This window comes from Tachypleus tridentatus, chromosome 11, assembly GCF_004210375.1.
Source record: "Tachypleus tridentatus isolate NWPU-2018 chromosome 11, ASM421037v1, whole genome shotgun sequence".
In the NCBI taxonomy this organism is placed as follows: domain Eukaryota; kingdom Metazoa; phylum Arthropoda; class Merostomata; order Xiphosura; family Limulidae; genus Tachypleus; species Tachypleus tridentatus.
In genome coordinates this window covers 16,682,234-16,702,251 of record NC_134835.1, presented here as the reverse complement: position 1 = coordinate 16,702,251, position 20,018 = coordinate 16,682,234, and the positions used below count along the sequence as shown (strand labels likewise).

The window sequence follows — 20,018 nt, the reverse complement described above, 5'->3', positions numbered from 1 at the left end:
TCAAAACTGTACATACAACACATCTTTTTATTTTAGATATACTATAAGAATAATTCATTAGTTAAACGTAACTGATTAACAAATTATACTAATTTAACCAGTTCTACTCAATATAAATAACAATTAAGCATTGACACAAAGTTTTGTGTACATAATAAATGTTTCATGGCAAATACATTTTACTGAGAACAAAAACAAGGGACCAACAGTACTGTAGGCACTGACCACATACCTAAACTCAACAGAACATGCAGTCTCTTATAGGTTTCTTTCATAAATGAGTGCATTTTTAAAGGGAACACATTGATAAGACAAATAGTGGTAGAAGAATCAAGTGTAAAACAACAATAATGTGAAAGTGTAACTCACATTGTATTCTACCTGAGTCACGACAAAAAAGTGTCGTGACATAGCACTGGCATACTTGTATTGATAAAGATAAGAGTACATGGCTCATGATACAGGAAATCGAGAGAGATTAGAGACTTTTTATAACAACGAGAGAAACAAGCCTATTAAGTATGGATAAGTTCTTGATTTTTAGAATCCTTCTCATGTAAAATATCCCTGGAACTGGGTTGCACTGCATGCTCTTCCATTTTTTTATTAATTACCTCAGAATCAAGAGAGATGTTTTTCTCTTACTTGATTGTTTCCATCTCCACCACCACCTGCTGAGGTCTGGTCAGCTAAGTTAGCCATCATCTGTAGAGTTCCTTCATCACTGACATGAATCTCCTGACCATCACTGGTCACTAGTGTTGAGCCACCAGATCCTGATGATGAAACAGGAAGAGTTTGTTCAGTTTCAGTGCCGTCCGGCTGCCTCACGACCATCCGTATGGTCTGTTGCTCAGTGGTATTCTGTTGGCTTACCACGTTATGTACGTGAGCTGCTTCATCTTGACTCATTAATGCTGCTAATTCTTGACTTCTGTCTGACACAATTACCTGGTCGGGAAAAGATCAAAATTTGGAATGTTAACGTTTTACTCAACTCATAATGAAACCAGTTCCAACATATTATTACAGTAGTTTACTTTTACTAAAGAGCTTAGCATAACCTAGTAGTTAGTGCTTTGGACTAGTAATTGAAAACAGAGAAGTTTGTTTAGAAGATTAGAAGTAATAACAGTACCAATATGTGTCTGTAACACTTGTTTAACACTTGTTTAAGATAATAAGTAATAACAGTACCAATATGTATCTGTAACACTTGTTTAGAAGATTAGAAGTAATAACAGTAAATATGTACTGTAACACTTGTTTAGAAGATAATAAGTAATAACCAATATGTATCTGTAACACTTGTTTAGAAGATAATAAGTAATAACAGTACCAATATGTATCTGTAACACTTGTTTAGAAGATAATAAGTAATAACAGTACCAATATGTATCTGTAACACTTGTTTAGAAGATAATAAGTAATAACAGTACCAATATGTATCTGTAACACTTGTTTAGAAGATAATAAGTAATAACAGTACCAATATGTGTCTGTAACACTTGTTTAGAAGATAATAAGTAATAACAGTACCAATATGTATCTGTAACACTTGTTTAGAAGATAATAAGTAATAACAGTACCAATAATAAGTATCTGTAACACTTGTTTAGAAGATAATAAGTAATAACAGTACCAATATGTATCTGTAACACTTGTTTAGAAGATAATAAGTAATAACAGTACCAATATGTATCTGTAACACTTGTTTAGAAGATAATAAGTAATAACAGTACCAATATGTATCTGTAACACTTGTTTAGAAGATAATAAGTAATAACACCAATATGTTCTGTAACACTTGTTTAGAAGATAATAAGTAATAACAGTACCAATATGTATCTGTAACACTTGTTTAGAAGATAATAAGTAATAACAGTACCAATATGTATCTGTAACACTTGTTTAGAAGATAATAAGTAATAACAGTACCAATATGTTCTGTAACACTTGTTTAGAAGATAATAAGTAATAACAGTACCAATATGTATCTGTAACACTTGTTTAGAAGATAATAAGTAATAACAGTACCAATATGTATCTGTAACACTTGTTTAGAAGATAATAAGTAATAACAGTACCAATATGTATCTGTAACACTTGTTTAGAAGATAATAAGTAATAACAGTACCAATATGTATCTGTAACACTTGTTTAGAAGATAATAAGTAATAACAGTACCAATATGTATCTGTAACACTTGTTTAGAAGATAATAAGTAATAACAGTACCAATATGTATCTGTAACACTTGTTTAGAAGATAATAAGTAATAACAGTACCAATATGTATCTGTAACACTTGTTTAGAAGATAATAAGTAATAACAGTACCAATATGTATCTGTAACACTCTGTAACACTTGTTTAGAAGATAATAAGTAATAACAGTACCAATATGTATCTGTAACACTTGTTTAGAAGATAATAAGTAATAACAGTACCAATATGTATCTGTAACACTTGTTTAGAAGATAACACTTGTTTAGAAGATAATAAGTAATAACAACACTTGTTTAGAAGATAATAAGTAATAACCAATATGTATCTGTAACACTTGTTTAGAAGATAATAAGTAATAACAGTACCAATATGTATCTGTAACACTTGTTTAGAAGATAATAAGTAATAACAGTACCAATATGTATCTGTAACACTTGTTTAGAAGATAATAAGTAATAACAGTACCAATATGTATCTGTAACACTTGTTTAGAAGATAATAAGTAATAACAGTACCAATATGTATCTGTAACACTTGTTTAGAAGATAATAAGTAATAACAGTACCAATATGTGTCTGTAACACTTGTTTAGAAGATAATAAGTAATAACAGTACCAATATGTATCTGTAACACTTGTTTAGAAGATAATAAGTAATAACAGTACCAATATGTATCTGTAACACTTGTTTAGAAGATAATAAGTAATAACAGTACCAATATGTATCTGTAACACTTGTTTAGAAGATAATAAGTAATAACAGTACCAATATGTATCTGTAACACTTGTTTAGAAGATAATAAGTAATAACAGTACCAATATGTATCTGTAACACTTGTTTAGAAGATAATAAGTAATAACAGTACCAATATGTGTCTGTAACACTTGTTTAGAAGATAATAAGTAATAACAGTACCAATATGTATCTGTAACACTTGTTTAGAAGATAATAAGTAATAACACCAATATGTATCTGTAACACTTGTTTAGAAGATACCAATATGTATCTGTAACACTTGTTTAGAAGATAATAAGTAATAACAGTACCAATATGTATCTGTAACACTTGTTTAGAAGATAATAAGTAATAACAGTACCAATATGTATCTGTAACACTTGTTTAGAAGATAATAAGTAATAACAGTACCAATATGTATCTGTAACACTTGTTTAGAAGATAATAAGTAATAACAGTACCAATATGTATCTGTAACACTTGTTTAGAAGATTAGAAGAATAACAGTACCAATATGTATCTGTAACACTTGTTTAGATAAGTAATAACAGTACCAATATGTATCTGTAACACTTGTTTAGAAGATAATAAGTAATAGTAAATATGTATCTGTAACACTTGTTTAGAAGATATGTAATAACAGTACCAATATGTAACACTTGTTTAGAAGATAATAAGTAATAACAGTACCAATATGTATCTGTAACACTTGTTTAGAAGATAATAAGTAATAACAGTACCAATATGTATCTGTAACACTTGTTTAGAAGATAATAAGTAATAACAGTACCAATATGTATCTGTAACACTTGTTTAGAAGATAATAAGTAATAACAGTACCAATATGTATCTGTAACACTTGTTTAGAAGATAATAAGTAATAACAGTACCAATATGTATCTGTAACACTTGTTTAGAAGATAATAAGTAATAACAGTACCAATATGTATCTGTAACACTTGTTTAGAAGATAATAAGTAATAACAGTACCAATATGTACCAATCTGTAACACTTGTTTAGAAGATAATAAGTAATAACAGTACCAATATGTATCTGTAACACTTGTTTAGAAGATAATAAGTAATAACAGTACCAATATGTGTCTGTAACACTTGTTTAGAAGATAATAAGTAATAACAGTACCAATATGTATCTGTAACACTTGTTTAGAAGATAATAAGTAATAACAGTACCAATATGTATCTGTAACACTTGTTTAGAAGATAATAAGTAATAACAGTACCAATATGTATCTGTAACACTTGTTTAGAAGATAATAAGTAATATGTATCTGTAACACTTGTTTAGAAGATAATAAGTATAACAGTACCAATATGTATCTGTAACACTTGTTTAGAAGATAATAAGTAATAACAGTACCAATATGTATCTGTAACACTTGTTTAGAAGATAATACACCAATATGTGTTTAGACTTGTTTAGATAATAAGTAATAACAGTACCAATATGTATCTGTAACACTTGTTTAGAAGATAATAAGTAATAACAGTACCAATATGTATCTGTAACACTTGTTTAGAAGATAATAAGTAATAACAGTACCAATATGTATCTGTAACACTTGTTTAGAAGATAATAAGTAATAACAGTACCAATATGTATCTGTAACACTTGTTTAGAAGATAATAAGTAATAACAGTACCAATATGTATCTGTAACACTTGTTTAGAAGATAATAAGTAATAACAGTACCAATATGTATCTGTAACACTTGTTTAGAAGATTAGAAGTAATAACAGTACCAATATGTATCTGTAACACTTGTTTAGAAGATAATAAGTAATAACAGTACCAATATGTATCTGTAACACTTGTTTAGAAGATAATAAGTAATAACAGTACCAATATGTATCTGTAACACTTGTTTAGAAGATAATAAGTAATAACAGTACCAATATGTATCTGTAACACTTGTTTAGAAGATAATAAGTAATAACAGTACCAATATGTATCTGTAACACTTGTTTAGAAGATAATAAGTAATAACAGTACCAATATGTGTCTGTAACACTTGTTTAGAAGATAATAAGTAATAACAGTACCAATATGTATCTGTAACACTTGTTTAGAAGATAATAAGTAATAACAGTACCAATATGTATCTGTAACACTTGTTTAGAAGATAATAAGTAATAACAGTACCAATATGTATCTGTAACACTTGTTTAGAAGATAATAAGTAATAACAGTACCAATATGTATCTGTAACACTTGTTTAGAAGATAATAAGTAATAACAGTACCAATATGTATCTGTAACACTTGTTTAGAAGATAATAAGTAATAACAGTACCAATATGTATCTGTAACACTTGTTTAGAAGATAATAAGTAATAACAGTACCAATATGTATCTGTAACACTTGTTTAGAAGACTTGTTTAGAAGATAATAACAGTACCAATATGTATCTGTAACACTTGTTTAGAAGATAATAAGTAATAACAGTACCAATATGTATCTGTAACACTTGTTTAGAAGATTAGAAGTAATAACAGTACCAATATGTATCTGTAACACTTGTTTAGAAGATAATAAGTAATAACAGTACCAATATGTGTCTGTAACACTTGTTTAGAAGATAATAAGTAATAACAGTACCAATATGTATCTGTAACACTTGTTTAGAAGATAATAAGTAATAACAGTACCAATATGTATCTGTAACACTTGTTTAGAAGATAATAAGTAATAACAGTACCAATATGTATCTGTAACACTTGTTTAGAAGATAATAATAACAGTAATAACAGTACCAATATGTATCTGTAACACTTGTTTAGAAGATAATAAGTAATAACAGTACCAATATGTATCTGTAACACTTGTTTAGAAGATAATAAGTAATAACAGTACAGTACCAATATGTATCTGTAACACTTGTTTAGAAGATAATAAGTAATAACAGTACCAATATGTATCTGTAACACTTGTTTAGAAGATAATAAGTAATAACAATATGTATCTGTAACACTTGTTTAGAAGATGTAATAGTAAATATGTATCTGTAACACTTGTTTAGAAGAAATAAGTAATAACAGTACCAATATGTGTCTGTAACAGTACCAATAATGTATCTGTAACACTTGTTTAGAAGATAATAAGTAATAACAGTACCAATATGTATCTGTAACACTTGTTTAGAAGATAATAAGTAATAACAGTACCAATATGTATCTGTAACACTTGTTTAGAAGATAATAAGTAATAACAGTACCAATATGTATCTGTAACACTTGTTTAGAAGATAAGAAGTAATAACAGTACCAATACCAATATGTAACTTGTTTAGAAGATAATAGTAATAACAGTACCAATATGTATCTGTAACACTTGTTTAGAAGATAATAAGTAATAACAGTACCAATATGTATCTGTAACACTTGTTTAGAAGATAATAAGTAATAACAGTACCAATATGTATCTGTAACACTTGTTTAGAAGATAATAAGTAATAACAGTACCAATATGTATCTGTAACACTTGTTTAGAAGATAATAAGTAATAACAACACTTGTTTACCAATATGTATCTGTAACACTTGTTTAGAAGATAATAAGTAATAACAGTACCAATATGTATCTGTAACACTTGTTTAGAAGATAATAAGTAATAACAGTACCAATATGTTTAGAAGATTAGAAGTAATAACAGTACTTGTATCTGTAACACTTGTTTAGAAGATAATAAGTAATAACAGTACCAATATGTATCTCTGTAACACTTGTTTAGAAGATTAGAAGTAATAAGTACCAATATGTGTCTGTAACACTTGTTTAGAAGATAATAAGTAATAACAGTACCAATATGTATCTGTAACACTTGTTTAGAAGATAATAAGTAATAACAGTACCAATATGTATCTGTAACACTTGTTTAGAAGATAATAAGTAATAACAGTACCAATATGTATCTGTAACACTTGTTTAGAAGATAATAAGTAATAACAGTACCAATATGTATCTGTAACACTTGTTTAGAAGATAATAAGTAATAACAGTACCAATATGTGTCTGTAACACTTGTTTAGAATAATAAGTAATAACAGTAAATATGTAATAACAGTACCAATATGTATCTGTAACACTTGTTTAGAAGATAATAAGTAATAACAGTACCAATATGTATCTGTAACTGTAACACTTGTTTAGAGAGATAATAAGTAATAACAGTACCAATATGTAATCTGTAACACTTGTTTAGAAGATAATAAGTAATAACAGTACCAATATGTATCTGTAACACTTGTTTAGAAGATAATAAGTAATAACAGTACCAATATGTGTCTGTAACACTTGTTTAGAAGATAATAAGTAATAACAGTACCAATATGTGTCTGTAACACTTGTTTAGAAGATAATAAGTAATAACAGTACCAATATGTATCTGTAACACTTGTTTAGAAGATAATAAGTAATAACAGTACCAATATGTATCTGTAACACTTGTTTAGAAGATTAGAAGTAATAACAGTACCAATATGTATCTGTAACACTTGTTTAGAAGATAATAAGTAATAACAGTACCAATATGTATCTGTAACACTTGTTTAGAAGATTAGAAGTAATAACAGTACCAATATGTATCTGTAACACTTTTTTAGAAGATTAGAAGTAATAACAGTACCAATATGTGTCTGTAACACTTGTTTAGAAGATTAGAAGTAATAACAGTACCAATATGTGTCTGTAACACTTGTTTAGAAGATAATAAGTAATAACAGTACCAATATGTATCTGTAACACTTGTTTAGAAGATTAGAAGTAATAACAGTACCAATATGTATCTGTAACACTTGTTTAGAAGATAATAAGTAATAACAGTACCAATATGTATCTGTAACACTTGTTTAGAAGATTAGAAGTAATAACAGTACCAATATGTATCTGTAACACTTGCTACCTGAAATGTACTTGAACTTGCCAGAAGAAATGTGGCCTTTGAAACAAGTAAATAATTTAAAAACTTAATTTGACTTAATGGACTTCAATATTAGCTCTATTTGAGCACTCATAGTTTGTATCATATAACTCTTAACTGACTGATATCTATTATATGTACATAAATGTTTTTTAATCTGTGTATTGATAAAAACAAGCCTTTTGCATTGCAAAAGACTGTTCCAAAGAGAAGGCATTAAACACATATACCATAAAATTTATGTAAAATTACACCTTTTAATCAAAAGTTTATTATATATCTCAGGAGAGCTGGTATGGGTATTAACACTTATTAATAAAGCAAAGAACAACATTTTGACCTTCTTAGGTCATCTTCAGGTTGAAATGTTATTTTCTGCTTTATTTAGTAAAAGTGTTAAAACCCATACCAGCCATTATGGGATAAATTTTTATTTCAAGTGGGTTTCTTGTCATCACAAAAGTTTATTATGCTTAAAGGCCAAATAATAAAACACATCAATGTGAAACAGCATGTTTCACTGTTCATATTCTTTTCTCAAGCTTGCCACTCTAACATAACAAAAAGAACATAACCCTACATCCAAGTGTATGTTGTCTCTAGGAGCATATTAATACTAATCAAGATATACTCTTATTACTGTGATCTTTCTGGATGAGTGGTAATCTCCTGAATACATTTAGAGCATTCATTAATGATTGTTTCTGGTATGGTTTTTATTTAGTTGAAATTTTAACTGAAGGAAAAGAGTATGAAGATGTATGTATGAAAAAGAAATTGAAATTATACATTTACTTAAATATCTATTAAATTTGAGAACACAAGTATGCATTTGATAAATGTCATGATTATAAACAAATATATATTTGAAATTTATCACTGACTGGCATGTTATATTTTATACCCATATATTTTACCTTATATATTTTTGTTATTTAGACTGAATTTTTTCTGATTGTAGAGCAGTATGAAACACTTTTTTACAGTAAAATATCCATGTAATTAATTACATACTGATACTTTTGGGCATGCATTTCAGAAGATACAAGTTCAACTTTTTTAAAAGTTTTTGTTTAAAAACAAAGAAAATATTATGAAAAATCTGAAAAAGAAAACATACAGTTGAACCATTTAGAAATTACTATGGCTAACAATTCAAAGAAATGCTAAACTTATCTTTAACATCCTGTACTTAGGGAAAAAAATGAGCAGAAAGCAAAGCGACCGACACTGAGTCTGAGATGTAAAAACAATTTTACAAATCTGTACTTGTGGTTATTATGTATATTTTTAAAATTAATAGTGTACATTTAATAAAAATAAATTAACAGAAATGCTTCTCCTGAAGTGTTATTATAGAAAGAAACATAAGTTAGACACTAAAGTAAGGACATTTTCACAATCTTTGTTAAGTTGAATGTACATTCATTTATGTTTATAAATGTGAGTGTAATTATATACACGAAATCGTTTAGAAAATCTTCATTCAAAATCCTTTTGGCAATTGTTAAGTGTTACTATAATTGTGGCATTAAGAAACTTGGATCAATATTTACAAATGAACACTTTAGTTCTAGTATTCAATGCAGTGAATACTTATCTATCAGGCATAATAAGTTTAATTATAGAATAAACAGTTAGCCCACAGTTTAGAAGTTTTGTTTTTAATCAACGATGTTGATAAAATTTTCAACAGTTGCAAGACAGAATTGTTAAGCTGGTTCATCTTACAATTAACATTACACATTTTGCTCACAAATCTCAACATGGAGATTCTTATACAAGAGAGAGATGTCCTTCATTGTCTATTAACTGGTTTTTAATTCAATAAGTTCTAAACGTACAGTCAACAAAACAATTATTACATGCATGTCAAAAAAGAAAGACATCAAAAATGGGTTAAATCACTGTTTGGAAATTGCTGATTACATGTAGAGAATTTTCCCCAATAACAAGACCTATTATAAATTATTACATTCATTTTAACTCCAATAAAGAGTGTCGTAAATTTGAAAAGAGAAATAAAAACTAGGTAAATAAATTGCTTTTCAACAAAATTTACACAAGTATTAGGTTGAGGAATAATTCCGTGAGCATTTTTAAATAATTTCATTCAAGCATTACATGCAAGACTATACAATACTTCAATGCATGAGCACATTACACCCAAAACATTTATTATGATACTTTATTTCATGTAATACCTAGGTATATAGTATGCATTGTTGTAAACGAAATTGCAAGAAATTAAATGCGAAAAGCAGATGGTGTCGAAAATGCTCGATTTTGTCCACTTGATATTCCATTTAATGAGCTGAAAATGAAAGCAAACATTAAAGACATATGAAAATCAAACACACCATCTGTTAGAGCAAAAAATTATCTACCAAATGACATGAAATATTTTGCGAAAGCATTTCATTTATGAATGTATTTTTTTAACTTGAAAAAATGCTCACGAATTATTCCTCAACCCAATATTATGATTCACCAGAAGGGTCAGGAAATGGACACATACCCAATGAAAAAATGACAAATTCAAGCAGGCTGATGTCGGGTGAATGCTCTTGTTGTGGTCAAATGTCAGAAATCATGATACCATTGAGAGATGCACCTCAATTTAAAAGGGATGCATCAGTGTAGAGATAAATCTGGTTTGGAAGTAGTACTAGCATATTCCAGCTACCAGGATAATTCCTTATGGAGAGGAAAGATTCACAATCAAGGACAATGGAACCAAGAAAGAATCCCTTGGACTTCCCAAGGCTCACTGGAAGAGGTGGATGTTTGTATGTCTCAAAAAAAAATGATCCAGGGAAACCAGAGTCCACAAAAGTAAAAGAACAGTTCACATAAGATGAGAATCTCAATTCCTGTTAACCTGATACTCCACAGCTCACAGGCTGAGCTCGACTGAGACAAGAGATGAAGAAAATGCTCAACTGTACTACATTTTTAACAGGTATGAGAAAGAATATGTATACCTTGACAAGGCACCCCAATCAAGTAGTCTCTTGCAAAAGGGAGGAATGAAAAGAGGTTACCACTTGAAAACAGGCCAATATAAGCCAAATGTCTAAAAAATGGAATGACAGCTGCAAGGTGGCCAAAGTTATCTTGAAGAGAAGAGCAAGGAATAGGAAGACATGAACATGATGGAGAGAGTATAGAAAACATCTAAAATTGTAAGAAGGTGTCTGACACATCGACCATTACAATTCACAGACCATATGAGAAATGATCATAGGTGGAATTGAAGGAAGAAGAAAAGGAGCAAGACCAAAAGAGAGATGAAATAAAATCTATTTGCAGAAATTGAGACCAAATACTAGCAAAGAGAAAGAGACAGATACCCACAGGACCTAATGTAAAAGGATAGTTACAGGGCAATGAACCAGAGAGAAGGTAGTAGTTGGATTAGTAAAAAGAGGAGGCCTGAAACCTGAATATGGAAAAGTGGGGGTAAACTAATCCAGATGAGAAACAGGAACCAAAGAGCAGATAGCTCTCGTGTAGCTATGTGAGAAATTCAAAACAAATCAACCCAAGATCAAGAAAGAAAAAAACTCTAGGAGAATAACAACAACCGAAGTCATGCAAATGCAGATGAGGTCTACAAGAAGAAATGGACACTACCAAAGATATCCAGATGAAGAATACACACAAGGAGGAGGAAAGTGAGGTCTACAAGGAGAAATGGACACTACCAAAAATATCCAGATGAAGAATACCCTGCACACAAGGAGGAGGAAGGTGTATAGGAAAGAAGAATGCCACTAAACCCCATGAATATCAACAGCATGGGAATCAAGTTGAAAAAGGTGAAGTGGAAGAAACTAAGCTGACAAAGAGAATGGAATGAACCCCTACAGAAACCCCTCTGGGGCATGATAAAGTGGCTCAGATGAAAGGTGGAGAAAAGAAATAGAAGACAAGAGGGATGGAAAGAAAGACATATGAGGTAAACAAAGCAAATCCAAGAAGTGAAGACTGACAAATATTAAAAGAAACTGGCAAAAGTTGAGGAAAGGGATATATCTAAGAAAAGAGATTGGAAGGTTATGATAATTCCTTGAAATATTTAGACACTACAAAGGTGTATCGGGTTACAATTACATTCTAACAGGCCATTTAGAGCTGAGGAGACATAGTTGGCTGAAGGAATGGGAAGTCTAGTAAGCAATCTGTAATCCCAAACATCTTCAACAAAGCTGCAACATCCCCAACAGTCAATAGGGGGAAAAGGAGTTCTTTGTGTGTCTCATGATCATTTTCATCAGACCAAGTAAGTCACCTTTGTTTGAGAGTTTGAAATAATAATTAATGCTTTTGAAACAACACCAATGCAAAACAAAGACCAAAGTTGTATTAGTGAATGCAAATATTATTAACTTGAATTCAGACAAGAAGTTTAAACACTACTGCTAATGTAACGTCAAGGAAAAAACGAAATTATCAAAAATGCAAGTGCATAGAGGGAGTTACTGTGCATGGAAGTTTTTTTTGTTCTGTTATTGGTGGAGGTATACTGTTGTGTAATAACATCATTGTACACTTCATGTTAAACATATGAATTTAAGTGAAAGATTACTCAAGAATAGTGACATGCAAATCTCATAGAAAGATGTGCAAGGAAAACAGTACTTATATCAGGAGGAGAGTTCTCTCAAAGTATTTAAATATAATGTATTAATGATACTTTGAAGCTACGTTTATTCACATACATTGATAATAATGTACTTCAATTACATTTTGAATGTAATTCCATAAATAATCATGACATGCCGTTATAACCTTCCCATAGTGAGGGTTAGTTAGAAAGCTAGTTAAATTATAATGGTTACATGATATTGTTCGTTTCTTTCATGTTATCATTCTGTGTTCTTATGTACCTTCTTCAAATAAAAAAAAATATTCAGTGTACTAGTACCATCATTACAAAAATAATTTTAATTTCATTGGCTGGCCGACAGCAAAAGAGCAAAAATTCTTGCTTTTTGAGTTTATTTTTTACTGATTAAATTAAATAAGGTAAACTCAGGTAATATTGTGTAAAATAACAATAATAAAAAATGTATATCCACAAGTAACTTGAGCTATATGGTTGCAAGGTGGTTACAAATTCAGTCAAATCCATATAATGTTAGGGCAGTAAAAAACAACAGATTAAATACAGTTTTACTCAGAAAAATGTTTAACACTCATTAAGAAAGTTTCAGTATTAATAAAAATGAAATTTGAAAACTGTAAGATGAACACAAGTATTTTAATCTTAAGAAAATCCTTATAAAAAGATTGTAATGTTTACTGAAATCTTACCAACATTTGTGAATATAGATTATGTAATTTCAGAATTATGTATAGTTTCATGATAGTTATGAGGTCCTGTAAAACACACCAGCCCATCTACACAGGGTTAAAGAAACTTGGAAAATGAAAATAAAAAATTTAAATAACACATTAAAAAATTCAAAATATTAATGCATATCTGTACAGAGAGCTAGTTATGAGCATTAACAAAGATTTAGCTGATGTCTGGATGGGTTTTAGTGTCGAGAGATCGTGGGTGGTATGATCAGTATAAAATACTGTCATTTCACACAAAGGTATTACTAGAAGGCTGGAATCACTTTAGGAACTTTTTCACGTTTTAGTTATTATAACCAGTCCTGTTTGGTTAGTATGTGGTTGTAAATAAATTTATAAGTTTCAACACAAAACCCCAGAGATACAATTAAACTGCTCACGTATACTGAAAAACTCACTTGCTGAGCACCTTCCAGATGATGACTTGCAGATGATCTTGGTTGCATAGCAACAAAATTTGGTTGTTCAGAAACCTGGGTTGCCATAGCAGCTCCATGGCTTTGTACAACTTGAATCAAATCTTCATTATGTCCATGGTTTACCTTCAGGAAATGTTGTACACAATATAATCTTACTTTATTGACTTAATAAAGGTTAATATGTCAACTGCTTCAATTTTGTTTTGGCACACACCAAAACAAATTGAAAGAACAGACCTCATCTTTGAAAATTAGTATGGCAGTTTTATGTTACATTACCTCCTACTACTTCATGTAAATCACAGTGTTTTGTATGCTCTTAAAAAAATTACCATTAGTTATCTATCTGTTTGAAAATAGTGAAGTAATCATAATAACTTTGTTTAAATACAGTCCAACCTTGAGGATACTCATGGAATACCTACTTACACTAAACTATGCCACTATTTATATTAAGTAATGTAGCTGGCTTCTCAGTTTTACATACCTGACTGTTCGGATCATAGTGATAGCCCTGCAGACTGGAACCATCAGCAGAATGGGTAACATAATACGTAGTGGCCCCATCAGTAGTTGGCTGTACTCCAGACTGCTCGTTTAATGCAGCCACTAAATGTGTCCCTTCAGACATTTGATGAAATACAGCAGTTCCTGCAGATGAGGACGTTCCATTCTGTATCTCTTTGTTAAAAGATGCTAGATAATTCTGGATATCAGTTATCGTTTCTTCTTCAGCTGCTTGAATTTCTCTAGTTTGAGTATCCATCTCCCAGGAAATTTTTCAATTACTAAAAATCTATAACAAAAAAATTGTTTATATAGTATCAATCTGCAAACAGTACACATGGAAAAAACTGTAATGGAACGTACAATTTTAAGATACATTGATAATTAATTATGCACTTTTATGCACAAACAGAATATTACTTTTCTGAAAGCCATTTGATTGTAATACTTAGCAAAACATGAAGTACAAAAGTGAATATGAATTATAATCCCAACAATTTCTTTTAATTAATAAGCTAGATAGGTAACTCTACAAAAAAATGTACCTCTCTACATCTTCAAGTATATCAACAACTATATTAATAAAAACATTCATCATCTTATGTGAAAAGTTGTGGTTTCTTATAAGTTCATAAGAAAATGTTTGTTTAGCAATTATACATTTAAAATACTTTCATCTAACTACCCAAAATACTGATACTTCTTTCTGTGTGTATGTGAGTTATACTAAAATTCATTTTTGAAAAGTACAAGTCATGAAGCTAAGGAACTGGTAAGTTAGCTAATGGGGCTCCAATAGTTTACTTGTGAGGTTCTCAAGTACAGGATATAACAGTTATGATAACATTTTTGTTGCTGGTACCAAGAAAACATTCTTTTTTTTTGTAGTACATGTAGGAACAAATTATGTTAAAAACTGTAAAGCAGAAGAGCTACGTATTACATACAGAAACTCCTTAGCCCTCTTCAGAGTGCTCCAGTTGTCTAAGTGCAAGAATGAATTACATAACAGGATCCAAGGTTTAAATGAAAAATATCCTGGGAAGTTCTAAACATATTTATTTAAAGACAAAACAAACTCTAACCTAAGATTTTTTTGAAATGTAGGCCTTTCTTTGTAAGGACTACAAAGTCCCTAAACATTATGGGTCATGGAATCATAAAAAAGATTTTGAGCACTCTTTATTTGTATAGATGAGATTTAGTGTAAGAAGTTAAATGACAGTTTTAGAGACAGACAGATGGACTTAAGGATTAAGATAAGATTCTGTAATTCTAATGTTAGAAGTATAAGAACAAAAGAAAGGTTTTAAAAGTCAAGGATATTATAGGAGTCATTTTAAATTTCCTGTATTCAGTTGTTTCTTATAAGATGTGGTGTACCTTTATGTAGGGGCTGAACTGATTATAATGTATTTAGTTGTTTCTTATAAGATGTGGTGTACCTTTATCTAGGGGCTGAACTGCAGCCTGTTAGATTTGACAGAAAGGGTTCCCAGAGATTGAATCAATACATATTACATCTATGGAGTTTTAAGGATAAGTTTGTAATTGATCAACTAGAAGAGATAATACATTTCAGTTGATTCAAGATGGGCGTATTCCTTGAAAGAGGAAATGAATGCTGAAATCTAAGCATAAAGAATATAACAAAGGTTCTTTCAAAGGTCTTACGTTCACAAAGTTTAAATTACTGGGTAAAAGGTTCACAGAACTTTAACAAAGATAACGATTTGTTTCTTTGAAGATAAGCAGAAAGCTACACAATGGGCTATCTATGCTCCACCTTATTCAGCTATCTAAACCCAGTTTCTAATGTTGTAAGTCCACAGACAAACCTCTGTGAGACTGGAAGACCAAGAATAAAGAACTGGTTTAAAAAGAAATGAGGAAATTTAAAAGTGTTTGCAAGAAACACATGGTTCCTATTGTTAAAACTAACATCAAGAACTTTTCAAGCATATTAAAAGTAAGTAAAATGTTACAGTAGGGACTATGCTTTTAAAAGATGTTGACAGAATAGTTATTATTGAAAATTAAAAGATGGCTGAGCTTATAATGTTCACTCACGAAGAGGGAGGACATTGAAAAGTTAAAACTATTATATTATTACAGAATTCTGAAAGTTATTTAACATTATCATTAACATTTATAATAATTTTGATTCAATAACAGTAATAACTAGCTATAATAATTCTGATAAATACAAGTAAGGTGTTCAAAATTTTAACCTAAATTTTAGTACTGTAAATTTTACTACAACATTAAAATAGGCTTAGGTATATTTCCAATTACTGGTAAGTCATAAAACACAATAAAAAACAATATTTTACTAAATAAATAAAATCTAAAAACTAGTTTATTGTCTCTTGGTATTTTAAGAATTAACTTATTAAGTTCTTTCTCTAAGTCCCACATAATTAAAGATAAACTTTATTACTTAAATGTAAGACAAAGTAGTTATTACAAAAAGAATAATATAATTGATCCTTAAACATTATTTGTTAGGCTTAATAGTAACAATAGGCTACTGGTATTTGGTATTGAATATATATTTTCAAGCTATAAGTATATATACAATAGTTAGGACTAGTGTATGAGTTATGTGGTTACAGTTTGTTAGGTGTAATAAGTGGGTTTTATTTGGTTACTTGAGATTGGCAAGTGCTTTCAAAAAAAGCCAGTTATGAAGGTGTACAAGTGTTATGTAGTTTGTAGGTTGATGGAGAAGTGGAGATTATCCTAATTAAAGTAGAGGCAAAAGAAAAAGAAAAGTGTAAGCCATGAAAAATGGCAGCAAGATTTGAAGATGAGTTTTAGCTTTTACATGTAAGGAATTCGTCAGCTAACATTAACTTCATGGAAGTTACAATGAGTACTCGTACAGTAAAAAGTAGTAAATCCTTTGTAGTGGACTATTCTCTTGAGGAATACATTTAAGTCCTTGGCTTCTTTAGATGTAGAACTATTGGAGAGAAGGAAAACAAAAGGGTCAGAGAAGGACGTGAATGATTAGGTTAGAGTTACAAGTGATTCTTTGACAAGACATGGACAGAATAGTCTGCAAGGTAAATAAGAAGAATCAGATTATGTTAACCAGGGACACAGATGGAGAATACAACTGGTAAAAGCAGGAGATATATGAATGGCTTACATTTAAATAGGATCTGGGCTGGTTTGTTTGCTAAGGCTATTAATAATGAATGGGGCTAGCAGAAATGCAGTTTCTGTGTTGGATGTAACGGGTAACAATGTGGGGAAGGGTACCAGAGGAGCTAATTAATAATTATAATGGTTTGATAAAGGTATTTAAAGTAAAAAGCCATAAGTTAATTTTGTTGGGAACACTGCTGAGAATTAAATGTTGGGATTAGGTTGTAAGTTGTTTGCTAGGACTAAATGCTTGGCTTCAATTAATGTGTAAGAAATGATTGGACTTATGGAATCATTTCAGTGAATGAAGAGAGCTTTATGATATGAATGGCTTACATTTAAATAGGATCTGGACTGGTTTGTTTGCTAAGGTTATTAACTCCACTGCAAGGGAAGTTTTAAACTAAGATAGGACAGTGGTGAGAGCCAGGAAAAACAATATGAAAAAAAAAAATAAAGAAAATAAGAGACACAAAATAGCATATAAAATAAGTATAGAAGTGCTTATAAAATAGGCTTAATTGTTATTATTGTAGTCCTAGAAGTAAAAAAAATAAAACAGAAGACTTCAGAGCACTATAGGGCTGGAGGATTTTGATATAATGTGAATAACTGATATATTTTAAGAGTTAATTTTGATAACATAAATTTCTTTGAAATACAGGGTTAAAGGTTTTTTAATAAGGATACAGTATTAAAGAGTAAGAGTGGCTTTATATATAAAATGTGAGTTACATCCTGTTTAATTCAGGATAATAAATATAATAGCAAGGAGATTGATTCTATTTGGGTTTCTGTTAATGGAAATAAAAGGAAAAGGCTTTTAGTGGGAATTTGTTTTAGATCACCAAATGATAATGAAGAAATAAATGAGAAACTTTATAAAGAGGTTAAGACTTCATCTTTAATGATGTCATAATTATGGGAAATTTTAATTTCAAGCATATAGATCAGAGTCAAACCATGAATGACAATGATTTATGAAAACTGTTCAGGATGGATTTTTTCACCAGTTAGTCAAGAAATCAACTAGAAACAATGTTATTTTACATTTATTGTTAACTTCAAATACATAAATGAAAGTGTAGAATATCTCTGTGCAAGTGATCACTGTTCTATTAGGTTCAGTGTTTTGCTGCACATGAAGATAAGGAATAATGATAGTTTGGTTACAAGTTTAAAAAAATCAAATTTTCAAGAGATGCAACAATAATTATCTATTGTAAATTGGGTAACTGAATTATTGAGACACTGACCAGATGTAGAAAACTGTTAATGATAACATTTTAAATATTGGAGGTAAACATATTACTTATAGTAAGAAAAGGGTAGCTACAAGTAGAACATCTGGTTGGTTTACAAAAAGTTTAAAAGATAATCATCACAAAGTTAAGATGATTTAGAAGATTATAAAAAAATCATAAAATTAATGAAACAGAAAATTACAACATCAAAAGGATGTATAAGAAAGGTTGGCTGAAAACCTTTTACATTCTTTAAAATGTTACTGGATTTTCAGAATGCATTTGACAAGGTGACACACAGTTGGCTTGTAAAAAAAGTTATCTTTATGGGTATGGTGGAAAATATAGTAAATTGGATAGAAGAGTGGCTGAATGGAAGAAAACAAATGGTTGTTACAAATGGAGTTCAGTCAAACTGGATGAATGTCCCAAGTAGGGTACCTCGGGACTCAGACTTGGGACCCTTGCTCTTTTTGATTTACATCAATGACAAGATTAAGGAAAATTCAATAAATAACTTAAATCTACAGATGATGTTAAGATCTTTGGTGTGGCTAGTTGTGAAGAAGATGCTCCTCATTTACAAAAGGATTTAGATCATTCAGTGAGTTGGGTAAAGAAATGCCAGATGACTTTAATTATAATAAATGTAAGATAATGCATATGGGCTATCATAATTTGAATAATAAGTACAATATGGATGTGAATAACATTAATATTGTTATGAAGGAAAGGGTCTTACTGTAATAGTTGATCAGTCTGTAAAACCATCCAATCCAAGCAGTATGCCATTGTTAGTGGTGGGACAAGTAGGATTTTAGGTTGTATCTACATCAATTTTGAATGTAAGTCTAAAGAGGTTATAATTTCATTGTGCATGTTACTGGTTAGGCCACATTCAGATAAATATATTCAGTCTTGAGCTCCTTATTTTAGGAAAGACATCAGAGAATGGCTATTTGAACAGTGCCTGGGATGAAAAGGTTATAACATGAGGAGAGACCGAAATATCTCAAATTGTTTTCTCTTTAAAAAGAAGAGTTAGACAGAGGATCTGACTGAGGTGTTACAATCAACAGGAAACATTGTGTTGATGCAACATTTTTTATATTTAACAGTGAGAATAGTAGGACGAGCAGACACAAATTAAATTTTGGGAGTGTAGGAGTCATCTTGAGGTAAAACAGTTTCATTTTTTTAACAGTGTAGCTGGCCTTTGGAATGAGTTGCCTCGAGATGTTATAGAAGCAGTAAATATAAGTGAGTTTAAAAAAAGCTTGGTAGGTATATGAGTAATAAGAGTTGGCTTTTTCATTTATTTATTTTAATTTAGTGTAGAGGATAGAACAGCTGAGATGGTAACATGTTGTTCCAAAATGTTACATAAAGATGATAGCTACGTTCCTGCATCTGAGATTCTTTGATAAG

General features: G+C 30.0%; 1 protein-coding gene and 1 long non-coding RNA gene across 12 annotated transcripts in view; one reads left to right on the top strand and one right to left on the bottom strand.

Moving 5' to 3' along the window:
- LOC143231703 (uncharacterized) overlaps window positions 1-20,018 on the bottom strand; it is a 46,248-nt gene that overhangs the window by 17,800 nt on the left and 8,430 nt on the right. For 7 of the 11 annotated variants that reach the window (XR_013017117.1, XM_076466299.1, XM_076466302.1 and 4 more), the window contains exons 2-4: window positions 14,174-14,482; window positions 13,666-13,809; window positions 646-951 (exon numbers count right to left, since the gene is read on the bottom strand). Coding sequence is in view for 10 of the 11 variants with exons in the window: in XM_076466299.1 (XP_076322414.1) it covers window positions 646-951; window positions 13,666-13,809; window positions 14,174-14,452 (729 nt within the window). In the remaining variant the exon portion in view is untranslated. The remainder of the gene's footprint in view (window positions 1-645; window positions 952-13,665; window positions 13,810-14,173; window positions 14,483-20,018) is intronic. The other 4 variants (XM_076466304.1, XM_076466306.1, XM_076466305.1 and 1 more) reach the window with 1 other exon arrangement.
- Window positions 16,020-20,018, top strand: part of LOC143231705 (uncharacterized) — a 29,429-nt gene continuing 25,430 nt past the window's right edge. Inside the window, exon 1 of the long non-coding RNA XR_013017120.1 lies at window positions 16,020-16,162. This is a non-coding gene — a long non-coding RNA (uncharacterized LOC143231705). The remainder of the gene's footprint in view (window positions 16,163-20,018) is intronic.